The following is a 20381-nucleotide window of genomic DNA, read 5'->3' as shown; positions in this document are numbered from 1 at the left end:
CGCTCAGATTATCGTCTTTTGTGCGCTCAACTTGCTCCTTTTGTTCCCCGCAAAGCGTGACGACGTGGCATCTCTGCGGCGCTTCGCCGCGGCCTTTGTCCCGGCCCGGCCCGGCCGCCGCTTTGCAAAGGTTGCACTTCTGCGCTAGCGTTAGCGTTAGCGGCAGACACGAGCGCGGCGACAGGAAGAGCTTTAGCCCGTCGGCCGGCCGGGATTTAGATAAAAGTGCCGTTCAGCACATCTGAATGAAGAGGCCGCGGCGAAAGATTAACCTCCACGCGCGCGCACGCCCACCGCCACGACACTTCCACAAGGTTTTGGACTCTTTCTATCCAGCCATCCAAAGGCACGTTTCAGGATCCAAAGCATACCACATCACGTGGCCAACGTCTATCTGCGGAAAATCTATTTATCTTTCCATCTATCTATCATACCGTACTGTATCGTTTATCCGTGTCTCCATTTTAGCTCGTTAGCTCGCCGGCTACCATCGAATCGGTCATTCTGTTTCATTCCGCATTGGCCCCAACTTCTGTCGCCACGCCCCCTGGAGCTGCAATCTCCACATCCCGGTGTGTTTTCCCAGCGTCCATGAAGGCAACACTGTAGACTAATCGAACGAGTCTACTTTGCTGTACAATCAGTCCGTAATCTAGCCCTCAATTTCTATGTAATCCATCTCTCTCCATCGCTCGATCATTCGATCGATCGTTCTGTCTGTATCGATCTCTCGAGCATTCTACATATCTGTCCGAGCTATCTCTTTATTATCTATATTTATTGATCTATCGTTATCCTGTATTTTATCATATACCTATATCTATTGTTATTGTCTATCTATAATATGACTCGACTGTGTAACTGTATTCTTTTTCTATCTACTGTATGTTGCTCTTGATCTGTACTGTCTGCATGTTATTCGTCTTTCGAGCTATCTTTTTATCCATGTACAGTAGCTATCTATCGATCTATCTATCTATAGCCATCTTTCTATCTATGTATTCATCCTTTTGTCTTTATGAGCTCTCTATATTGTCAATCTATATTGTTGCGCTCTAGCGTTATCATCTATATCCCTCTCGCTTTACTGTCCGTATTTTATCGATCTTTGTCACTATCTTTTTTTTAATCTGGCTATCTATCCATCTATCTAAAAATGTCAGTTCAAATTATGAAGTGTGTTTTCATTGGTCCCGACTACTGTTACCACGCCCCTGCTGAGCTGTTGTGTTTTCCCAGTGTCCGCGAAGGCACCGCGGTCGTCCCGTTCCAAGCGCTCCGGAGACTCCGCTCCGCGTTTCACCTCCTCCTCCACTTTTAGTTTTTAAAAAGCACCTCGAGTTACTCCTTCGGAGCTGCGGTGGTGGTGGAAAGAAGAAGGAGAAAAAAAAGAAGAAGAAGAAGAAGTCAGGCAGATGAGCGGAGCGCCCGAGTCCGCCCTCCCAGATGCGACGAGCACGGGGGGCGTCTGAAGCCACGCCGAGCGGATGACGGTGGCGTCCGCGTCCGCGTCCGCGTTCGCGCCCGCTTTCGCCTCACTTTTGCCGGATTGAGGGCGAGCGACATGCCCTTCTTCAAGCGGCTGGTGGAGCCCCGGTCCCTGTGCCGCCGCCGCGCGGAGGCGGCCGAGGGCGAGGGCGAGGGCGAGGGGGGCTCGCCCTTGCGGGACCTGCTGACCGTCAGCCACGCGGCGCTGGCCCGGAGCCTCCGCCAGCTGTCCGACCTGGCCAAGCACGCCTGCTCCGTGTTCCAGGAGCTGGAGGGCGACCTGGCCGCCACCGGCCGCAGGCTCCGCGGGCTGCAGCGGAAGGTCGGCCGGCTGCAGGAGACTTGTTGCCGGCTGGACCCCAAACTGGAACCAGTCCGTGAGTACACGCGCGCACACACAAACACACACACACGCACACACTTTCAACGCACACTTAATACCACCTAAAAAAGTAAATTAAAAAAAACTTTACTCTACTAGGACCACCATCATGACCAACATTAAAATACAGTAACAAAATAGGTCTAAATGTTCATCAGAAACGGTTTGAATCCTAAAAAGGCTGTTTCAACGGGGACAAACAAAAAAAACAAACAAAATGTTTTTGTCACATTTGCTGAAATAGCCATTCCGATTTGACAGTGGTACATGAGAAATATCCGACGTGTGACTAAATCTGAAAATCTCAGGCCGCATCTTGTGCCTCGAATCTCACATGCGAGAAACCAGCGTGCCCAGGGAAAAGCAACCGATCAGAGTTGAGGTGCGGCGTCGCGTTGACCTGTCATACTGTGGGGCTTCAGGAGCTTTGCTGAAACTACAGCAAAAATATCCACCGCCGAGATCTCCTCTAAATGTCCCCAATGTGGTGGGAACGTGGGCAGTTCTTAACATTTGGATGATTATTTACCTCTTAATAACATTATTATTATTATTAAGAGTTTAAATAGGCTTGAAAAGGCAACCAAGTCTTCTGTTATACCTGAGGAGGTGAAAATGATGAGTTTTGGGGAAATACTAACTTTATTGTTCTATATTATGAGCATTTGCGCATTTGTACTTTTTCCCAGTCGTCATTCTGTGGCTTTTAGCATTGTGGCGGGTTACGTCAAATGCTGCTTCTTTCTTTCTTTTTTTTTTCTAATAGCATAGCGCCGCTTATTGTGATGTCATAAACTGCAACGATGAGTTACAATAAGCGAATTATCCATAGAAATCATTTTTCGAGTGCTGGAAAAGTGTGAAAATCCATCTGGAAAGCGTTCCGTCCGTCAGTGTGACTTTTTGGGAGAGGCGCGTCTCAGTTATTTGTCTCGTTCTTGCAAGTAAACAGGTTGAACTCTGCATGGCTGCCAGTTAAGAATTCATGACCCAGATAACACCGCATGTGGCCATGCCTGGCTCTTTTAAAACCCACCGCCCCCCCCCCCCCCCCACACACCCCCACACTCCCCCTCCCACTAGTGACAGTGGGTGTGGGGGGGGCGAGTGTATTTATGTATGTGTGCTAAAGCCCACACGCACACAGCAGGAAGCACTTGCGCATCCCCCTTTTAAAAAAAACAAAACAAAAAAACACATTTCCACCTGAAATTCCAGGAACTTGTTGGTTCCTTGACAGCCCCCCCTCCCCCGACGAGGAGGGTCCTCTTTTGGCTTCAGAACCAGACGTGGCAAAACTACTCACAATCTGTCTTTAAAAGTACAGATAGGAAATAGGAAAGAGACTAACTCCTGTAATTCATGACAAAATTAGCAGTTGCTAAAATGACTTCAGTGGGTTGTTTTTTTTTTTCTGTCGATTATGTACAAAAACAACACATTTCGGCCTGCGTTCATGGGGCACTACCGCAATCTGAGAATATTTGCTGTTGAGAAGCTGAAATTCCGAGAGAATCTACAGGATTTTAAGTTACATGAGGTCTCTAAACGATTAATCGATGATCAAAACAGTCGATTCATCGATGAATTTTTGCACCTCTTATCTCAATCAATCAATCAACGAAGAGCTCAACCACCATTGACTTTACCTGTCTCTATTTACGTCTTTTTATTTTTTATTTTTTTTGTGTGTCATCTGTGTAGCTTGAAAAAAAAAAAAAAAGTAACTAGTGTATTTGGACAAAGTAAACAGGAGAAAGTACAGGTTTCAGTAAAAGTTAAAAAAATCGTCAAAACAAATGAATCGTCAAGTTAAGGACGGATACCTGAAAAACTTAACTCAAGTACAGTACTTGAGTACAGTTTTTAAAAAAGGGGTGCAAAGTTGCAAAGTGGACCCGGTAATTTTCTGGCTTTGCAGGTAGTATCGGCACCGTTAACAGCGCCCGTGAATACGAATTTACTGCAATGGCGGGACAGGGGTATGCAATTTCACACTGACTTCTCATCGCTCTGCTGCGTTGAAAGCAATTGTCACCCAGGAATGTTGCACCTTTCTCTGTATCTGCACCGACAAGGAATGGAGGTACAAAGTCGACCCAGTAATTAGGCACTAGGCCACACCCCTTAAAGGCACAGGGACCGAGCCCGAACGCAAATAGCAAGAAATCCACCAATGACTGACGCTCCTTACAAATTGAATTTGGGGTATAAAAAACAAATGAAAAAAAACATTTTAAAAGCAAATAATGGGGGGGGGAATGGGTACAAATAAAAATGTAAATAATAAAATACAAATAATGGGGGGATTGGGTTAAAAAAAAATGCAACTAATAAAATAAAATGTAAATAATGGGGGTAGGGCCGCAAAACGGCGATTTCGCGAATCACAAATATACGGACGGGGGCTCATTGTACGACATCATGTAAAGTAATTCCACTTTATAAAAGCAGATTATTTCTTTCCGCCGTCTTTTCTGATGTTTTGGATCCAAATTGCACCCATTTTGCTTTGTTCCAGTTTTCAGGCCTCTTGGTAGCGTTTGTGCGATCGTCGCGGGAATGATCCAACAACTTTTCGCCATTTCTTTTGTTTCCGTCACTACCGTAATACAAATTGACACCAATGACCTAACTTGGGAAAAGCCCACCAATAAATTCACATTCCTGATTTGTTTAGCGTCGCGAGCGGAGTGACACCAAAAGGCGAACCCTCCGTGCCGCATGTTGTTGTCGTATACGTGTGAGTTCAGCAGATAAACGCCTGCAAAAAGGCGCCTAATTACCTTTAATTGTTCCTTTCGCATTAATGGTGTCGCGGGGGTCCGGTGGGTGGGTGCTGGGGGGGGGCGCCCTTAAACAACAGCACCGTGCCTCATCTGCATGACAATCGGTATAAATGAGGGCACGGGGGGTTAGGGGACTTTTAGGGTGGCTCGTTTTTATCCTCGGGACTAATGACGAAGGAGATATTTGTCATTTTTGTCCTGATTTAAGGGCTTTAATTGTTAATATTTCATCATTAAAAGAAAAAAAAGACTCATCTTTGATTATGCTACATTCATGTCTGCTGGGAAATCGGAAATATCCCACATAACCCCTCAGTCAAACGTAACAAAAACATATCCGTAGGGCGACATCTTCAACGCACGAGTAGTTTGAGGTTAGAAATCGCAAAATTCCCAGTGTTCTTGAATGCAATAATAAACGTAGGTGTTCAATAATCAATCAATCAATCAACTACGTATTTTAACAACTAATTAACAATCAATCAATTTTGTGTTTTAGCAATGAATTAACCAATGAATAATAATAATAATTTATAATAATTAATAATGAATTTGTCATTCCAGTGAATTTTTCCCACATTGAGTTTGCAATTTGCAATTTGTCTTTTTTTTTGTTTTTTTTAAACAACCAATAAACCAACTAGTTTTACCACGCAGATCACAAAACGATCATATGTTTGAACAATCATTTTGGCTATTTTGACCATTTTCCCCTTTTCTGCCATCGATCTTTTTTTTTTTTTTTTTTTTCCAGAGCTTTATGTTTTACAACTTCATTGCTTCAAAAGTGACTGGGCTCTTAAGAATGCTTAAATTGAACTTGATGAATTCTGGATGGTTCTGCTGGTGTTCAGTTGCAATCCCGTGAGGGAATCCGCTCCAATGACACAAAAAAAAACAAAAAACGTTTCGCTCCAAACCAGCTTGACGACGGCGTCTGGCAAATGTCCCGTCGGGCACATGTTGGACAGCCCCGCCAGCCCGCCCGCAGACGTCGCGTTGGCCAGACGGCGTCCCGTCCGTCCGTCCCCCGGGTTTTAAGTTACGTGGCTTTTCCCGAACGCGTGGCTGGCAGCTCAGCACATTCCTGTCACAAAACTCAACAGCTTCCCCGCACGGGACGTAGAAATATAGACCCCGACTGGACGCCAAGGAACGTTTTTAACATTCCCAAACGTCGTAAAAGTATATTTTTAAAATAGTTCCATTCAACTATGATACGCTTAAAATCAAGTAAAACTACTCATCCTCTGAAGCTTACGTTGTTGATCTTTAAGCACAGTGGTAAATTGATTTTTAGATCAAGAGTGTTATTCCGTCTAGATAGATTTTGGACAGTCAGTATGATGTGGTATGCTTTGGATCATGAGATGCTCATTTCCATAGATAGATCATTTTGGGCAACAATGTTTACAGAATAACTCTATTTACTGTTTTTTATTTTATATCTAGTATAAATGTAAAAAAAAAAAAAAATGGGTAAAATGTGGCAAAATAAAGTTTTTTTGGTTTGTTTTTTTTGGGTTTTTTTTTTTTTTGCATCAAAAAGCTTTATCGACTGTCCAGGGAGTAACATTTTCAGATCCCACAATGTTGTATTTAACTTTTAAGTCCACTACGTTTGCATTTAGTCTTTAACAACTGTTTATTTTTAAACATTTTTCTCTATACAATACATTTGAATGGAATCATGAGTTCAGCTTTTTTTCTGTTTCTAGTGGTACGCAAAAAAAAACAAAAAAAAACTCACTATCTAAGTCCACTGAGATACTTTTTAAGGTGGTAATTTGTTTGACTGCTGAGGTTGTCTCGTGCGTTGAGGGCGTTTTCCAGCCTTGGCAGAGGTCTCGGCTCAGCTGTGCCGTCTTACGTAATATTCCGCATCCATTTTTTTCCGCCGACTCGAGCAAGCGTCCCGCTTCATTTAGCCCGCTGCGCAGACCGTGACGTTCCCCCGCCGCCTTTTCCGGCCCGGGACGACACGGAAGACGCAGTTTGGCTCATCGTCTCCGCTGCCTGGAAAAGCGCAGTGACCCCCGCTGTCTTTTTTTTTTCTGCGTTTGATTGATCAGGCCTGGCTGTTTACGGGACTACTGTGCACGCTGTGTCACGATTGATCCTAACTAGATGTTGGACATGATGTGGTATGCTTTGGGTTGTGGAATGTTCTTTTTCACATAGATATTTGTTGGCCCTACGATGTGGTATACTTGGGACTGTGAGACGTTTCTTACCCTAAAAGACATCATTTTGGACATGTTGCGGTATGCTTTGGATCATCAGTTGTTCCTTTCCAGATAGAAATATGTGGGACCTATGATGCGGTACGCTTTGGATCACAAAATATATCTTTCCATAGATGTATAGACGTTTGACATATGATGATGTGATATGCTTTGGCTCATGCGATATATTTTCTGTCCATACATGAGATGTATAAATGTTTGACATGTACGATTTGGATGACGAGGTGGGTGTGAACGCAGTCATATCGGATACGTGTCACTTGAAATGTAAATGGAGTGTCAAAAAATTGGATACAGCGTGAAATGGGAAAAAGCTGGCGGCTTTGCACACAAAGGCAGGCGGGGCGAACGCCGAACGCACCCTCGGGATCTTGCGCCTTTTAGGACATCTAACAAGCTGTTTGTCTTTCATTATCAGACGCATATTTGTGCAGGTCCGGACAACCTGCCATTGATATTGCGGCGCGGCTAATTATAGAGAACGTTTCAAAGGCTCGCCTTCCGCCTCCTGCCCTTCTTTTGACTGCGCCGAGACAGCCTTGATACTTGTTTTTATTATTCCACTGATGTCATCGCCACTTCCTTTGGGATGATACACAACGCTATGACTGTGCAGATTGTTTTTTTTGCTTCACGGAGTACAGTACAGAATATCACAGGTTGTTAAGGATTTATTTATTTTATTTTTTTTTAAATCGTAAAGAAGCATGTCAGAATTTAGCACTGTGCTCTACTGGAGTAATGCAGCGTAATTAAGAAGCAAGAAGAAGAGGCAGAGAAGGTCCCCAACAATGCAATGTTTCATCCTCTTGAGTTGCATGCTCTGTTTGCGCTGAGTGTGCTAAAGTAGCAGTTGGTTTATAATTACCCTAACATCTATCTTCATTTCCGTTTGCCCGTCTCTGGCTTTTGACATTATATGTTTGCATTAAGCTAGCTGACTTTGGTTATTATATGGTTTGTTTGAATTTTGGTGTTTGAATATGTTTTATGTGTCAGTTTTACCGTAAACTTGAACTGGGAGTTACAATTAAACAGCTTGAAGCAAGCACGCTTTGCCTCAAATTTGGAGAATTGTGCACGCCAGAGTCTTCTTCTCGTTTTTCTCAAAGCGATGTTATACGATAATCTCCCGTTTATTGACGATAAGAAAGTGAGAGCAGGCACTAAGGACTATTTAAAAAAAAAAAAAAGTGTTTTAAAAACTTTAGATATGTTTAAAGCACGTGGGAGAGTAAAATGATCACATCCCAAAAAATATCGAGGGTTAGTCTGGAATGTGTCCCCGCGATAAACGGGGGCTCGCTGTATGTCCGAACGAAATGCTCCGCGTCCCGGGGAGCTGTTGAAGTGGTTGTCGCTGAAGCGTTCCTGTCAAGTCAAGCGTTCCCAAAAAGCCGGCGAGCAGGAAACCCCCGGGGCTCGCTTCTACTTCAAGGACTTTGCCCTCCGCACGTGCTCCCTAAATTTGCAAAGTGTTGTGTGGTGGAAGCGAGACTCCTCTCGGGGGTTGGGACTGTTCTGATAAAGGCAAGGTTCAAGATTTTAATTGCCTGGGGGGGGGGGATTGGTCGGGAAATGTGTGAGTGATTACACTTAACATTCCTGCGGCGGGACCCTCCACCAGAGCAAGTGCTTCCGAGATGGGGCCTGAACCTGAAATCCCTCAGAGTGTTTTCCTAGTATATTTTCGGCCGTGTAGCCTAACATTTGTGTTTTAAAGCGGTCCAGGCCTCTGTCGGAATTCAGGTGGGAACAAAAGCTCCCCTCCCGGTTGTTCTAAAGAAAGGATCCCCCCCCCCCCCCCCCCCCACCCAAAAAAAACAAATAACAAAAACTGAACCAAACCAAACGATCTTAGCCTTCAACCGACATGCGAAGCATTTCTGCCTCCATTAAATCCAAAGTTGTTTTTCATGTGATGACCGAAGATGAAAGGGCTAATTTTCTTCAACGCGGTCGAAAGTACAAGAGTCCAGAATGTGGGCAGTCAAACAACTCAGAAACTGACTTAAAATTCCAAGGAAAATATGCTACAAAAACTAGGACAAGAGTCCAGGAACTGGGCAGTCGAGAAACTCGGAAATTGGCCTAAATTTCCAAGGGAAATATGCTCCAAAACTAGAGCAAGAGTCCAACATTTTGGCAGTCGAACAACTCAGAAACCTCCCCTCAATGTCCAAAGAAATTATGGTCCAAAAGTAGGAAAAGTATCCAGTATCTGGGCAGTCAAACGACTCAAAAGTTGAAAGTAAATTCCAAGGAAAAACGAATCCAACAGTTAAATGAGAGTCTCGAATTTGGGCAGTCAAACGACTCATAAACTGACCTAAAATTCAGAAGAAAATATTGTCCAAAAATAGGAAATGTGTCCAGAGTCGAGTAATTCCGATCTTGACCTAAAATTCCAAAGCAATGTGCTCCAAAAGTTGACGAGTCGCTATGTGGGCAGTCCAAACCATCTTAGCCTTGAACGGACGCGCAAAGCGTTTTCGCCTCCATTAAATCCACACGTGCTTTTGATGAGACGAGGGGTGGGTTGATTGATGATGAAAGGGCTTTTTCTCCAAGGCGGTGGGCAGATCCTGGTTCACATTCCAGTCAAATCCCAGTCTAAACACCTGCATGGCGAAGGCCACAAATTCACACGTCCTTCCTTCCTGTTGAAAAATGCTGGGTGGTATGTTTGCTCACCACCGTTACCACCACCACCACCACCACCACCCACCCGCCTTGTTCAGACCTTCTCAATTTCTACTCCTAAGACTTTCTCAGATAGGAACTTAAACTGTGATTGATTTAATTACTAAAAATCACAGCTGAACTGCACTTTATCCCAAGGTGACTGACTCACCGCCATTATCTCTCACTTCCGACTAATCTCTCGCAGCAGATATCAGAGTCGTAAAATTGAACTTTTCTGTCTTTTTCTGGAAGAACGAGTCGGCAGCGGCTCCCTTGAATCTATTGTCGGCTTTCGGAGGCGGGCGGTAGATGGTATCGCTTCAAAAGCCGCCCGCACCGCAGGTGGCCCGAATTGCTCCCGGCTTCAGGCGGCGAGGCAAAAACAACAAAAAGGGCCAACAAAGGTTTTATTGGCCTGAGCTGTCAATATTTCCCCAGGTTGCTACGGAAAACAATGCGAGCGGGAGACGTCATAAACGGCGCTGCAGCAGTTTAGCTTCGAGCCAGACGAGCGAGGCCAAACAAACGCAGGATTTGCAAAGGCGGCCGCAGACAAAATGCTGAGCCAGGTGACCGCGGTTTAGTCTGCAATCTCAAAGTTGTCCTCCATGTTTTCATCTTTAAGAGTCACCGCTCTTAAAGATGAAAACATAGAGACTAAACCCAGTGCAAGACTGTAAATGCGAGAGAACTTCGAGTAGTGTGGTCTTGGTGGAATTTTAGGTCAGTCCAGAATCTGGACTCACGTTCTACTTGTACTTTTTTGTGTTTTGAATTTTAGTTACGTATTTGAGTCGCTCATCTGGCCATATCCTTGACTCTTGTTCCACATTTGGGCCATGTTTTCCTTGGAATTTAGTTTCAAGTGTCTGGACTCGTGTTCCATTTTTGGATCATGTTTGAGTTTTCTTTGTTCTGTTCTTGAGTTGTAGCCCAATGGGCCAGATACTTGACTCCTGTTCTACTTTTGGACTGTGAATTTGAGTTATCTTTTCGAGTTGTTCAACTCATGTTCTACTTCCGAGCCATATTTTCCTTGGAATGAAGTTAGATTCTTGAGTTGTTGGCCTGTCCAGATTGTGGACTCTTATTCTACTTTTGGGCAGCGTTTTGGTTTGTTTTGGCATATTTGTAGAGGGGGTGATCCGCAGGTAACTCACGTACCTTAAGGTTTTCAGAACCACAAGCAGTTTGGCAGTTGAACAAATCAAGAATTAGCCTAAAATTGCCAACAATAGAACAAGAGTCCAGAATTTGGACAACCGCATGACTCGAAAACTCGCCTCGGAAACTATGCTCCGAAAGCAGAATGCGAGTCCAGCATCTGGGCAGTGGAACAACTTGGAAACTGACCTAGGAACATATGGCCAAAAAAGTTTAACAATAGTCCAGAATCTGGGCAGTCGGACAACTCTGAAACTGACCTTAAATTCCAGGGAAATTATGGTCCAAAAAAAGGAACAAGAGTCCAGAGTCCGGGGAGTCAGACAACTCTCAAACTGAACTCAAAATTTCAGGTTTTGTTGGTGACCCCCGGTGGTCCGCGGGCCCCACTTTTGCCAAACACTTCTTTTGAGGTATTGACGCTGCCACCAAAGCAAAAATGACTCACGAGCTGCTTGTTTAAGTCATTGACTTGACAGTTTAATGATGTGGCCTCTTCCGCCGGCGTTTGCCGCCCTGCTGACCTGTCGGCTATTCACCATCTTGTCAAACCCCCAAATCCACTCTAATTGGCCGCTCCGCAAGATGGAGGGCGGCGGTGTTTGCTCTTTTGTGTCGTGGGGGCGAGGGCGTGCGGGCCAGGTCAGCAAGCTTTTGAGGTTGGAGGTCAAGTTATCGTGCCCCTCCCTCCCTCCCTCACCTCTTCATCAAGACAAGCAAGAAGATAGCTTAGCATATCTGTAGATAAAGATCCCGTCCCGCCGTAGAAAAGGGTTTCCCCAAGGACTTCATGTGAATATACTGTATCGAGTTTGAAATTACACTAAAATGGCCGCTGAAAAAACAAATTGGCAAAATTCCTGTGTCTTCAAGTTCATGGTAGACATGCCTCCCAAAATTTATGGAGTGAAACTGGCTTTGGGGGCTGATTTTTCCTAAATTGTGGACTTATTAGAGTTTCATGTTTCATCAAACTCAGCCGCTGTGCCCACACGCCATGACGAAAACAAAAATGTTTTGTGATTGAGCATCACCCATTTGTCTTGTATACAAGTTTCCAATTTGTTAGCAATCGGACAAATCTTTAGGACTTGGTTGTTTTTTGAAGGACTCCTGGAACTGCCCAAAATGAGCCTAAAATCTTTGCTTCAAACCAAACCATGGATGACTTCCTGTGTCCTTTCAGGCAAGGGACCTTGAGACATTTTTGTGGGTCTGCTCATCATAGACATGCCTACCAAATTTCATGTTACTTAGTAAAACTGGCGTCAGGGGCTGAATTTTCAAAATTGTGGAGTTATTTGACTTCTGTGTTTTATGGCAAAGTTATCAAACTTGGCAGCCATGCTGCGCCCACGCACAGTCATGAAAAATCAAATTCTTCGTAATTTAGCCTCATTTATCTGTCTCGTGTGTGAGGTCTAAATTTGGTGGTAACGTGATAAACTCTCTGGGACAAGTTCATCTTTGAGGGATCTGGAAATGGCCGAAAATGGTCTTCTCAAACCTGAATGGCCGCCTTCCATGTCTTTTTCAAGCATGGGTCCGAGAGGCATTTTGACGGGACTGCTCGTGATTGACATACCGACCAAAATTCAAATAGATACAGTCAGTGAAACAGGCTTCAATTTTAATCTTTAGAGTCCAGTCTTTCATTTTCAGGGCCCCTGCATTGGTTCTTATCAGTCGCATGTTCCTGCTCTTCCTCACTTGTCAGGCTAGCACTCGAGGGGGGGGGGGGCGAGTAGCGTTGGTGGAGCCGCGTCACTAACCCTCGTACGCGTGTTTGGGGGCTGGCTCTGCTTCTCGTCAGCGCGGCGGGCCCGACGGAAGCCTTTGAACGCACCGTGGCTCCACGGCTGGATTCACACAATTCAGAAGTTTGATGACTCGCCGTAAAAACGCACAACTACAAAAAAACGAGACAACTTTGAAAATGCAGCCCTCAAAGCCAGTTCTGCCTTGAAACGTGAAATTAAGCAGGCCTTTCTATCATGAGTAGAACCACAAAAAAAGTCACGTCAGAAAAGTCGTCCAGTTGGCACCAAACATTTTAAATTAACTTGGGACATTTGCAGGGATCCTTCAAAGACCTAGTACTGCTAGAGATTTTGTCCGATTGCTACCAAATAAGAGCTTTATAGGCTGATACTAAACTGTAAAATACTGGATTTAAGTTTCCGTTATTGTTTATGTGTGGGCGGAGCATGGCAGTGAATTTTGATAACTTGGCAGTGAACGCAAAACTCGCAATCCCAATTTTGAAAATACAGCCCTCGAAGCCAGATACGCCCTCGAAACCTGAAATTTGGTAGGCATGTCTATCATGCGTAGACCCACAAGAAAGTCTCAGGAAGCCATACTGGAAAAGACACAGCAAGTCCGTCATTTTGGTTTAGAAGCGGGCATTTTAGGGAACCTTTTGGCCATTTCCAGCGTTCCCTCAAAAACTAACTTGTCCTCGAGATTTCGTCCAACTGCTACCGAATATTAACCTCATATACTAGAACTTCTACAGATGCTTGAGGGAGCAATAAAAGTTGTGGATTAACCTGAGGTCAGCGTGAGAGGACGCCATTTGGGCTCGTTGTGCAATGAAGCGCACGCGAGGGGGCGGCGGCGCCGCCGACTACTCCGGCTTTTGTTGCGCCCTCCTTTCACCCTCCTCCTTCATCTTTTATTCTCCGGACCCCCTCGGGCATGTTAGTTCCTTTCCTCTGACTGGCATGCATGCTTTCGGGTCGCTCTTCTCTTTCTCTCGCTATCCCACTTTTTTTTTTTCATTTTTTTGGGATTCGGCCAATCCCGCTCGCAGCGCAAGGCTCACTGGGGCGGAGAAATTAATGGATGACCTGCTCACCATTATGTTCTCAGTTAGCCGGATCCTTTGTTGTCTGGCCGAATCACTTTCTAGTTAATATTTGATACGAGTTCTTGAGAACTAAATGGACAAAAATAACGCCTGCTGTGTTTTGGGGAAATGTGTAAAAATAGCCACTGAGCTCACTGGCTATTCCCCCCTTCCCTGGTGTCCAGTGAGTAATTGAATGTTTACTTCCAGTTTCTTCAATCTAACTTGCGTTTCCAGGAATGGGAAGATCCACTTACCGGCATAAAGGTCGCCCTCGGAGGGAACTTCCACTTCTGACATCCGAGCATCGAACAAGACGACTTATTGTTCCTCCCAAAGAACGACTGCAGCTGTATAGATTCGAATGGCTGGTGAACTTCCGTCTCGCTAGGAGAAACAAGGTTTATAGCCTCAATTCTCCGCAGGGCTTTTGGGATTATTTGGTTAGGCCGTCTTGGCAGTCTCACTCGGAGAGCTTTTTTCTCCCTTTTTACGACATCACGGCGAATCCTCAATGATCTAACTGTGACTTTTTAAGTTTGACGCCATTGGACACCACGTTAGATGGCGTAGGCAAACAAAATCCGTAGCTTCTGATTAGGGCTAGTTTCAAATTCCCTAGTCGGAGTTCGGCAAAGTACGAGCCCCGAAAATGCCCAACCAAAATGAAAGCTTGCTGTCCAGTTTCCAGCATGGGTCCTTGAGACTTTTTCATGCGCCTGCCATGATAAAAAATGTCCACCCAATTTCATGTTGATTGGTGAAACTGGTGTCGGAAGCTAATTCTTTCAAACTTTCCAAGAGGCACTACTGAGTGAGTTTTAGGGGTTAGTGTGGAACCCCTACGATACATACATTTTCCCCAGCACTTGTGATTCATTCGTCCGAGAAAATATTAAACAAACGCAGTGATTCCAAGTGGGCTAAAATCAAACTTCCCTGTTTCTTTGCTATCGGGAACCTAAGCCATCCCTCTCTGCTGGGACTGTTTACCCTGGAGCCGAGTGAGGAATAAATCCTGTGGGACGGGAAGAAGTTATTCCGGTAGCGTTATTGAAGAAGGCTTTGGGCGACAGCGAGAAGCGGAGGGATCATGAGCTATTGCCAAAGAACAAAGGTGACTTCAATCCCGAGCCGGGATTTGAATAATCCTTTGATGGCACAACACAAGGTGTATTACCCGTCTTTTCATGAAAAAGTTTTTTCTCATAATCCCAGCATTAGATCTGCAGGATTGTTTTTTTTTTAAATTTTTTTTTATTTTAGGAGGTACCGTTTTAGTTGCTTGTAAAACCCCAGGAGGGTTTGATCTTGCGAGAAGCTTGAAATGGCAAATCATCTGTGGGAAACGTGAGAGTGCAAAAGTTGCGTCACCCAACTAATGGACGGTCAACGTAGCGTTTAGTCTGAGGGGGGAAAAAAAAGGGAGCGTTCCCACCCTTCGGGGAGGAAAGTACCTGAAGCTGCAGCCGAGCAGGCGGGCCCTCCATATGTTGGACCGAAGCCCACGGCTGTCTTTCATTACACTTTCACTTTCTGTGCACACTAATTCAGGCGAACCTCCAAAGTCCAACGCCCCAAACAAAACTTGGAGTTCAACCAACTTTTTCTAGAGGAAGATAATCCTAATTAGTGTTTTATGGCGAGCCATCAAACGTAGGCGCCATGCTCCGTCCACACACAGTGATCAAAATTCAAATGTTTCACACTTTCTGTCCAGTATACCAGGTTCAAATTCGGTAGCAATTATGGCAAAATCCCTAGCAGAAGTTCGTCTTTGAAGAACCCCCTAGGAATGGCCAAAATGACCATAAAACGTCCGCTTCAAACCAAAATTGCAGTCTTCCGATGTCTTTTCAGACATGACACAAGCAATGACGGAAATAAAAATCCCTCCCAATTTAGTGCCGTGCAATCTTTCGAGTGCATTTTATTCCAATTTGGTAGCATTCAGTCCAAGTCTCTTGGACAAGTCCAACTTCAAAGGGCAACTGTTAATGCCCTAAATGCCACTGAAATCAAAATGGCAGACTTCCCGTGTCTTTTAGGGTGTGAATTCTTGAGACTTTTTTATGGTTCTACTCATGCCGACCAAATGTTACGTTGCTCAGCGAAACTGGTTGGTTTTTATTTCTTGATTTATTATTTCAGGCAAAAACTTGAGTATGACCAATCTGTAACGATTTCCACTGTACTGCCAGTGTGTAAACTTTATTTCCAGAGTGTGACCAGATATATCGGTCACGAGTTCCACTTTACTGTCAACATTTCCACTATACGCTTGAGTATAACCAGATATTGATAATGATTTCTACTGTACTGCCAGTATTTCCACACTGTAACCAGATACTGTATCTCAGTAACGATTTCCACTTTTCAGCCAGAGTTTTACCAGATTATGGGAATGATTTCGACTGCCATGCCAGAGCATACACTGTATTGCTAACGTGTAACCAGATGTCAGCAACGATTTCCACTGTGCGGCCAATGTGTAACCAGATATTAGTAATGATTTCTACTGCGCTGCCAGTGCGTACACTGTATTTCCAGAGTGTAACCCGATTTATCGGTAACAATTTCCTCTGTACTGCCAGAGCAGATCCACGCTTCTGTAACAATTTCCACTGTACTGCCAGAGTGCAACCAGTTATCAGTCATGATTTCCTTTCTACTGCTAAAGCATACACTGCATTTCCAGAGCGTTACCAGAAATATCGGTAACGATTTCCACTGTCCTGCCAGATTGCGACCAGGTATCGGTAATGATTTCTACTGCAGTTCCTGAGCGAAAGCGGACGTCTAACGATTTGGTTGGGGCAGACACAGGGCAAGCTGAGAGAATTCATGGAGAAAGTTTTCATTTCAAGGCTAAACATCTCATCCCTTTTTTTTTGAACAAGCCTCAATTTTACAAACGTTGCTTGGTGCGCCAACTTTCAGGCCGATGTTCGCTCGTTTGGCTCGTTGAAAAAGAAAGGACAACTGCTTGAATACTTTAACCAGAGAGGCTTTTACACGGTCAAAATGTCTGTCTATGGGGGAAACTGCATACTTAACAACCTCTGATTTCAACATGTGTGGTCAGCTTTGGTGTGGTTTGTCCGTCTACCCCGTTCTCGGTGCATTCTTCGTGTATTTAGTATGTGTCATTCCTGAAGGCTTTTGCTTGTAATCTGATCAGCCAAGTCTGATTTTAGTTCTCCAGAGCCCCCTTTAATGCTGGCAAAAGGGGGCCAAAAAGAAAATGGAAGTGGAATCTCGTCAGGCAAGACAGACAGACCGACCAGGCCAACGCTTGGCGGATTTCGTTGTGCACGCCAGCTGGCTTGAACTTCTGCCCTTGGAAGTTTTTACGCTTCTCGTTACCTCTCCATTTAGGGACACAACGGCAGAAGAACGCTTTCTCCTTCTTCAGTTTTCACCTCAAACATGAGGTCGCTCCTTATCTGCTGTGATAGCGACCGGCCGTTTCGCAGTCCAGTCGCACTGGTAAAAGCTGTTAGAATGAGTCTGCCGCGTTCGCTTTTCGTTACCTTGGCAGCACTTTGTCCAAAAAGCAGAAATGTCCCATTTGGCCGAACATATTGGCGGCCTCCCGTTTGGATTCTTTGACTTTCGAGAGTCCTTAGAGCGTGCCTGTGTCTCGCTTGTCTGTTTTATAGTCTCGCTGCTTGTTTGCTGTCAGGCTAAATCCTAAGGTGGCACCGACTTGTGACAATAAAAGGCTTCATTTATCACGTGATGACATCTATTAATTCCTTCTTAAAAAGACTCCAGGCAGTGGGACAGTTTCCCTAAAATGCTTGGATTTCATACTTTTGTACAATGTACTTCTAGGAGCACTGTCCTGACTTCTCACTTAAAGAACCTATAAAGTGAATTCGGAGATTTGTTTCTAAATAAATTATACTTGTTTGAAAATAATTGCTGAAAACGTGCAAAGACTGAGGACTGTGTAGTCCTGAATTGCGGCGCTATGGCGTTGAACTGTTTTCCATCACTTCAGTTTCCCTCTTTTTTGGGAGAGGGCGTGGCTAAAACAGAACCATCTGATGCACTTTGGAGTCGGGCATGAGTTGCTTCGCACCCACAATATAATAATGTGTATCATCTCGTTAGCGGTTATCCGGCGCTATTGTGACATGCAGTTAACTTGCTAGCTATGCCTACACCCCAAAAATGCATCTTCTTTTCATATAGTCCGCTGGCGTGGCTGTTTTAGAGTGCCTCGTTGTCAGCCGTGAGTGCACTCAACTCACGCAGAGAAAAATGGAAGCGGGAGGAGAGGTGTTTTATTATTATTTTTTTTTTTTTTTTTATGAAGTCCGACTTGACGGCCAACGTGTGGTGGACAGCGTCTTCGGACTGGCGAGCGCCTCGTTGTCCGGTAGGCTATAAGCGGCTGTATTTTCATTTTTCATACTTGATTTTTTTTTTTTTTTTAAATCATTCAATTTTGGCAGGGTGGTTAACAACATTCTTGTCTGTGGTGTGTCAAGACATACTTTACAGGGACTGGAAAAAAAAAATGTCGACAGTGCACTGTTTTGTACTTTATTTGAACAATATTATACTAAATTGGAATGGGCACAAGCGCACTTCAAGGTCCCCCAAAGAAGCAGCACAGCTTCCATAAAAACAGCTGCTTTTATACAAATGATTGTGTACATTATCTTTCGAAGATCTCGCAAAAACGCGTTCAATATGGCCCTCTGATTTAAATCTCCGACAAGGCAGCAACGAAAATTCCCTAAAACAAAACACATGTGACTTAGTTCAAGGAGATCCAGGTTATATTTGTGCTATGTGTGAAACACGGCCGCTCTGTTATTCCGGATTTAAAAGCATCATAAATGCCCAAGCGCATACCAAGACGGATTAGGGCAACCGATCGCCCGGGCGAAAGCGATTTCTCCGCCTTGGCTCCGGCGCTCTTCCTCGTGCGTACGGACATTCGGTCCGGAATCGTCCCGACGTCGCCGCCGCCATCTGTGACTCTGCAGATGGCGGTACTGGTGAAAGTGGGCCATGGTCGGGACCCCCATCTCCTGGCCGGGATGGGACAATGGAGATTATGAGCGTCTGATCTCTTTGCTTTAAACACATCTGAGGACGAGGGGGGGGGGGGGAGGTGCCGTGTGGTCTTTGGATCAGCACCAATCAAGAGACTTTAGGCTTTAGGATGCCAACAATTGACTCGCAACATCAGTTTTAGCGATCGACATGAAGTTGGGTGGACATGTCTGTCAGAACAGCGTTCCCGATACTCGAACTTCACCAGGAAGTCGCCTATTTTGGTTCACAATGGCTATTTCTCACACTGTCGTGTCCATCGGAACGTATAAAAACTTTTTTAAAAAATTGGGCAAACATTTCTGTCATGACAGGACGCGCAGAAAAGTCTCAAGGGCCCATGCTGGAAATTGAAGTGCAAGTTGGCCGTTTTTGTTTGAAAAAGCCATTTCTCACTCCGATGCGATCTTTTGTTCAACCGGTTCGGTTGCCTCAACGAGCGGATGCTGGAAATACGCACGCCAATGAAACATAATATCGACATGTTTCTTTGTGGTCAAAATGAACACTGCAAAAAAAAGCCTCAAATCTAACCAAGATTAAATATTTGGAATCATGATATTATATTGTTACTATCTAAAATTCTTGTAGAGATTTTAGTACTGTTTTTTAGTCAGTTTAGCAGAAAATAAGAGAGGTGGTGATGATTGCACGAGCAAATTGTTGATTTGAGCCTGTTTTCTGTTATATTGAGGAAAATCAGTCCTACTTTTTAGTCTAAAAATGGGAATTCCCGGACATTAGCTGTTGAGCAAATTCGCCTCTTTGTCGATTTTGGGGAGAAACCTATCCTCTGTTCTTTGCTGAAAAACTCAATTATTCTCTGAAGCCATGTCTAATATAAAAATATTGCTAGGCATTTTGTGCCAAAGAACTATGTTGAAGTGTGGGGAGGAGCTTTATATAGTCCAAAAAATGCTTAGCTACCATCTTGAGGCGTTCATAAGCAATTATAAACCTTTATGGTCAGGCGTACTCACAAATTTTTGCTACCTATGACAAATTGTAAGACTTTTTTTTTAAGCAAGCTATGTTTACTTATTTTAAGAAATCTTCAATTTGCATGTTCTATCAGCAGATAATTCTGCTTAATTATGAATTTTTACATGTTTTTTTTTTTTTTTTTTTTTTCATACAGTAAGACCAACCTGACCCCTTTTAAGAACAAGCAGAATGGAAAGAAACAGGCAGCTAGCGTATCTTATTTCCCGAGCGGCAATAAAACGGCCGCACGTGCACGGTATGAATCCATCTTGATGCGAACGTGCAGCGCAGGTACTCCTTTAGGCTGGCCGGCGTTCAGAGTTGCGGCGCCATCTTTCCTCTCTTCCTCCCTTCGCTTTTGTTTTGACGACCTCGACGTCGATGGCGGGACTGCGAGATGTTGAGAGGTGATTTACCGCCGCGGTTAATTCCTCCTTATCTGCGCAACACCTTGTAATTTACGACGGCGTCTGGTGAGAGGGAGGCCAACTGTCTCTTTTGCAGCCAAATGTGAGACAAAATGAGAATAAGAATTTACTCGCAAGAGCATTAGGCTAGCTTGCGGGAAAATTTGGCACTGATGTTTTTGAAAAACATATCATTTAGTTGATTCTTTTATATGTTTACAAGAAAAACAAGTCACATCCAGCTCAACTGTGAACTGTAAGTTTTTTTTTTTTTATGAGACACACTGGTGCTAGCTCAATGCTAACACATAA

At 44.4% G+C, this 20381-nt stretch overlaps 1 protein-coding gene across 1 annotated transcript in view; it reads left to right on the top strand.

Moving 5' to 3' along the window:
• The first annotated feature begins 303 nt into the window (after positions 1–303).
• LOC133480853 (actin remodeling regulator NHS-like) overlaps positions 304–20381 on the top strand; it is a 57045-nt gene continuing 36967 nt past the window's right edge. Inside the window, 1 exon segment of the mRNA XM_061779524.1 lies at positions 304–1865. Within this exon segment, the coding sequence (XP_061635508.1) occupies positions 1565–1865 (301 nt within the window). The 5' untranslated portion in view covers positions 304–1564.

This window comes from Phyllopteryx taeniolatus, chromosome 7, assembly GCF_024500385.1.
Source record: "Phyllopteryx taeniolatus isolate TA_2022b chromosome 7, UOR_Ptae_1.2, whole genome shotgun sequence".
NCBI lineage: Eukaryota > Metazoa > Chordata > Actinopteri > Syngnathiformes > Syngnathidae > Phyllopteryx > Phyllopteryx taeniolatus.
The sequence above is the reverse complement of the archived record's forward strand: the minus strand, read 5'-3'. Positions and strand labels throughout refer to the sequence as shown.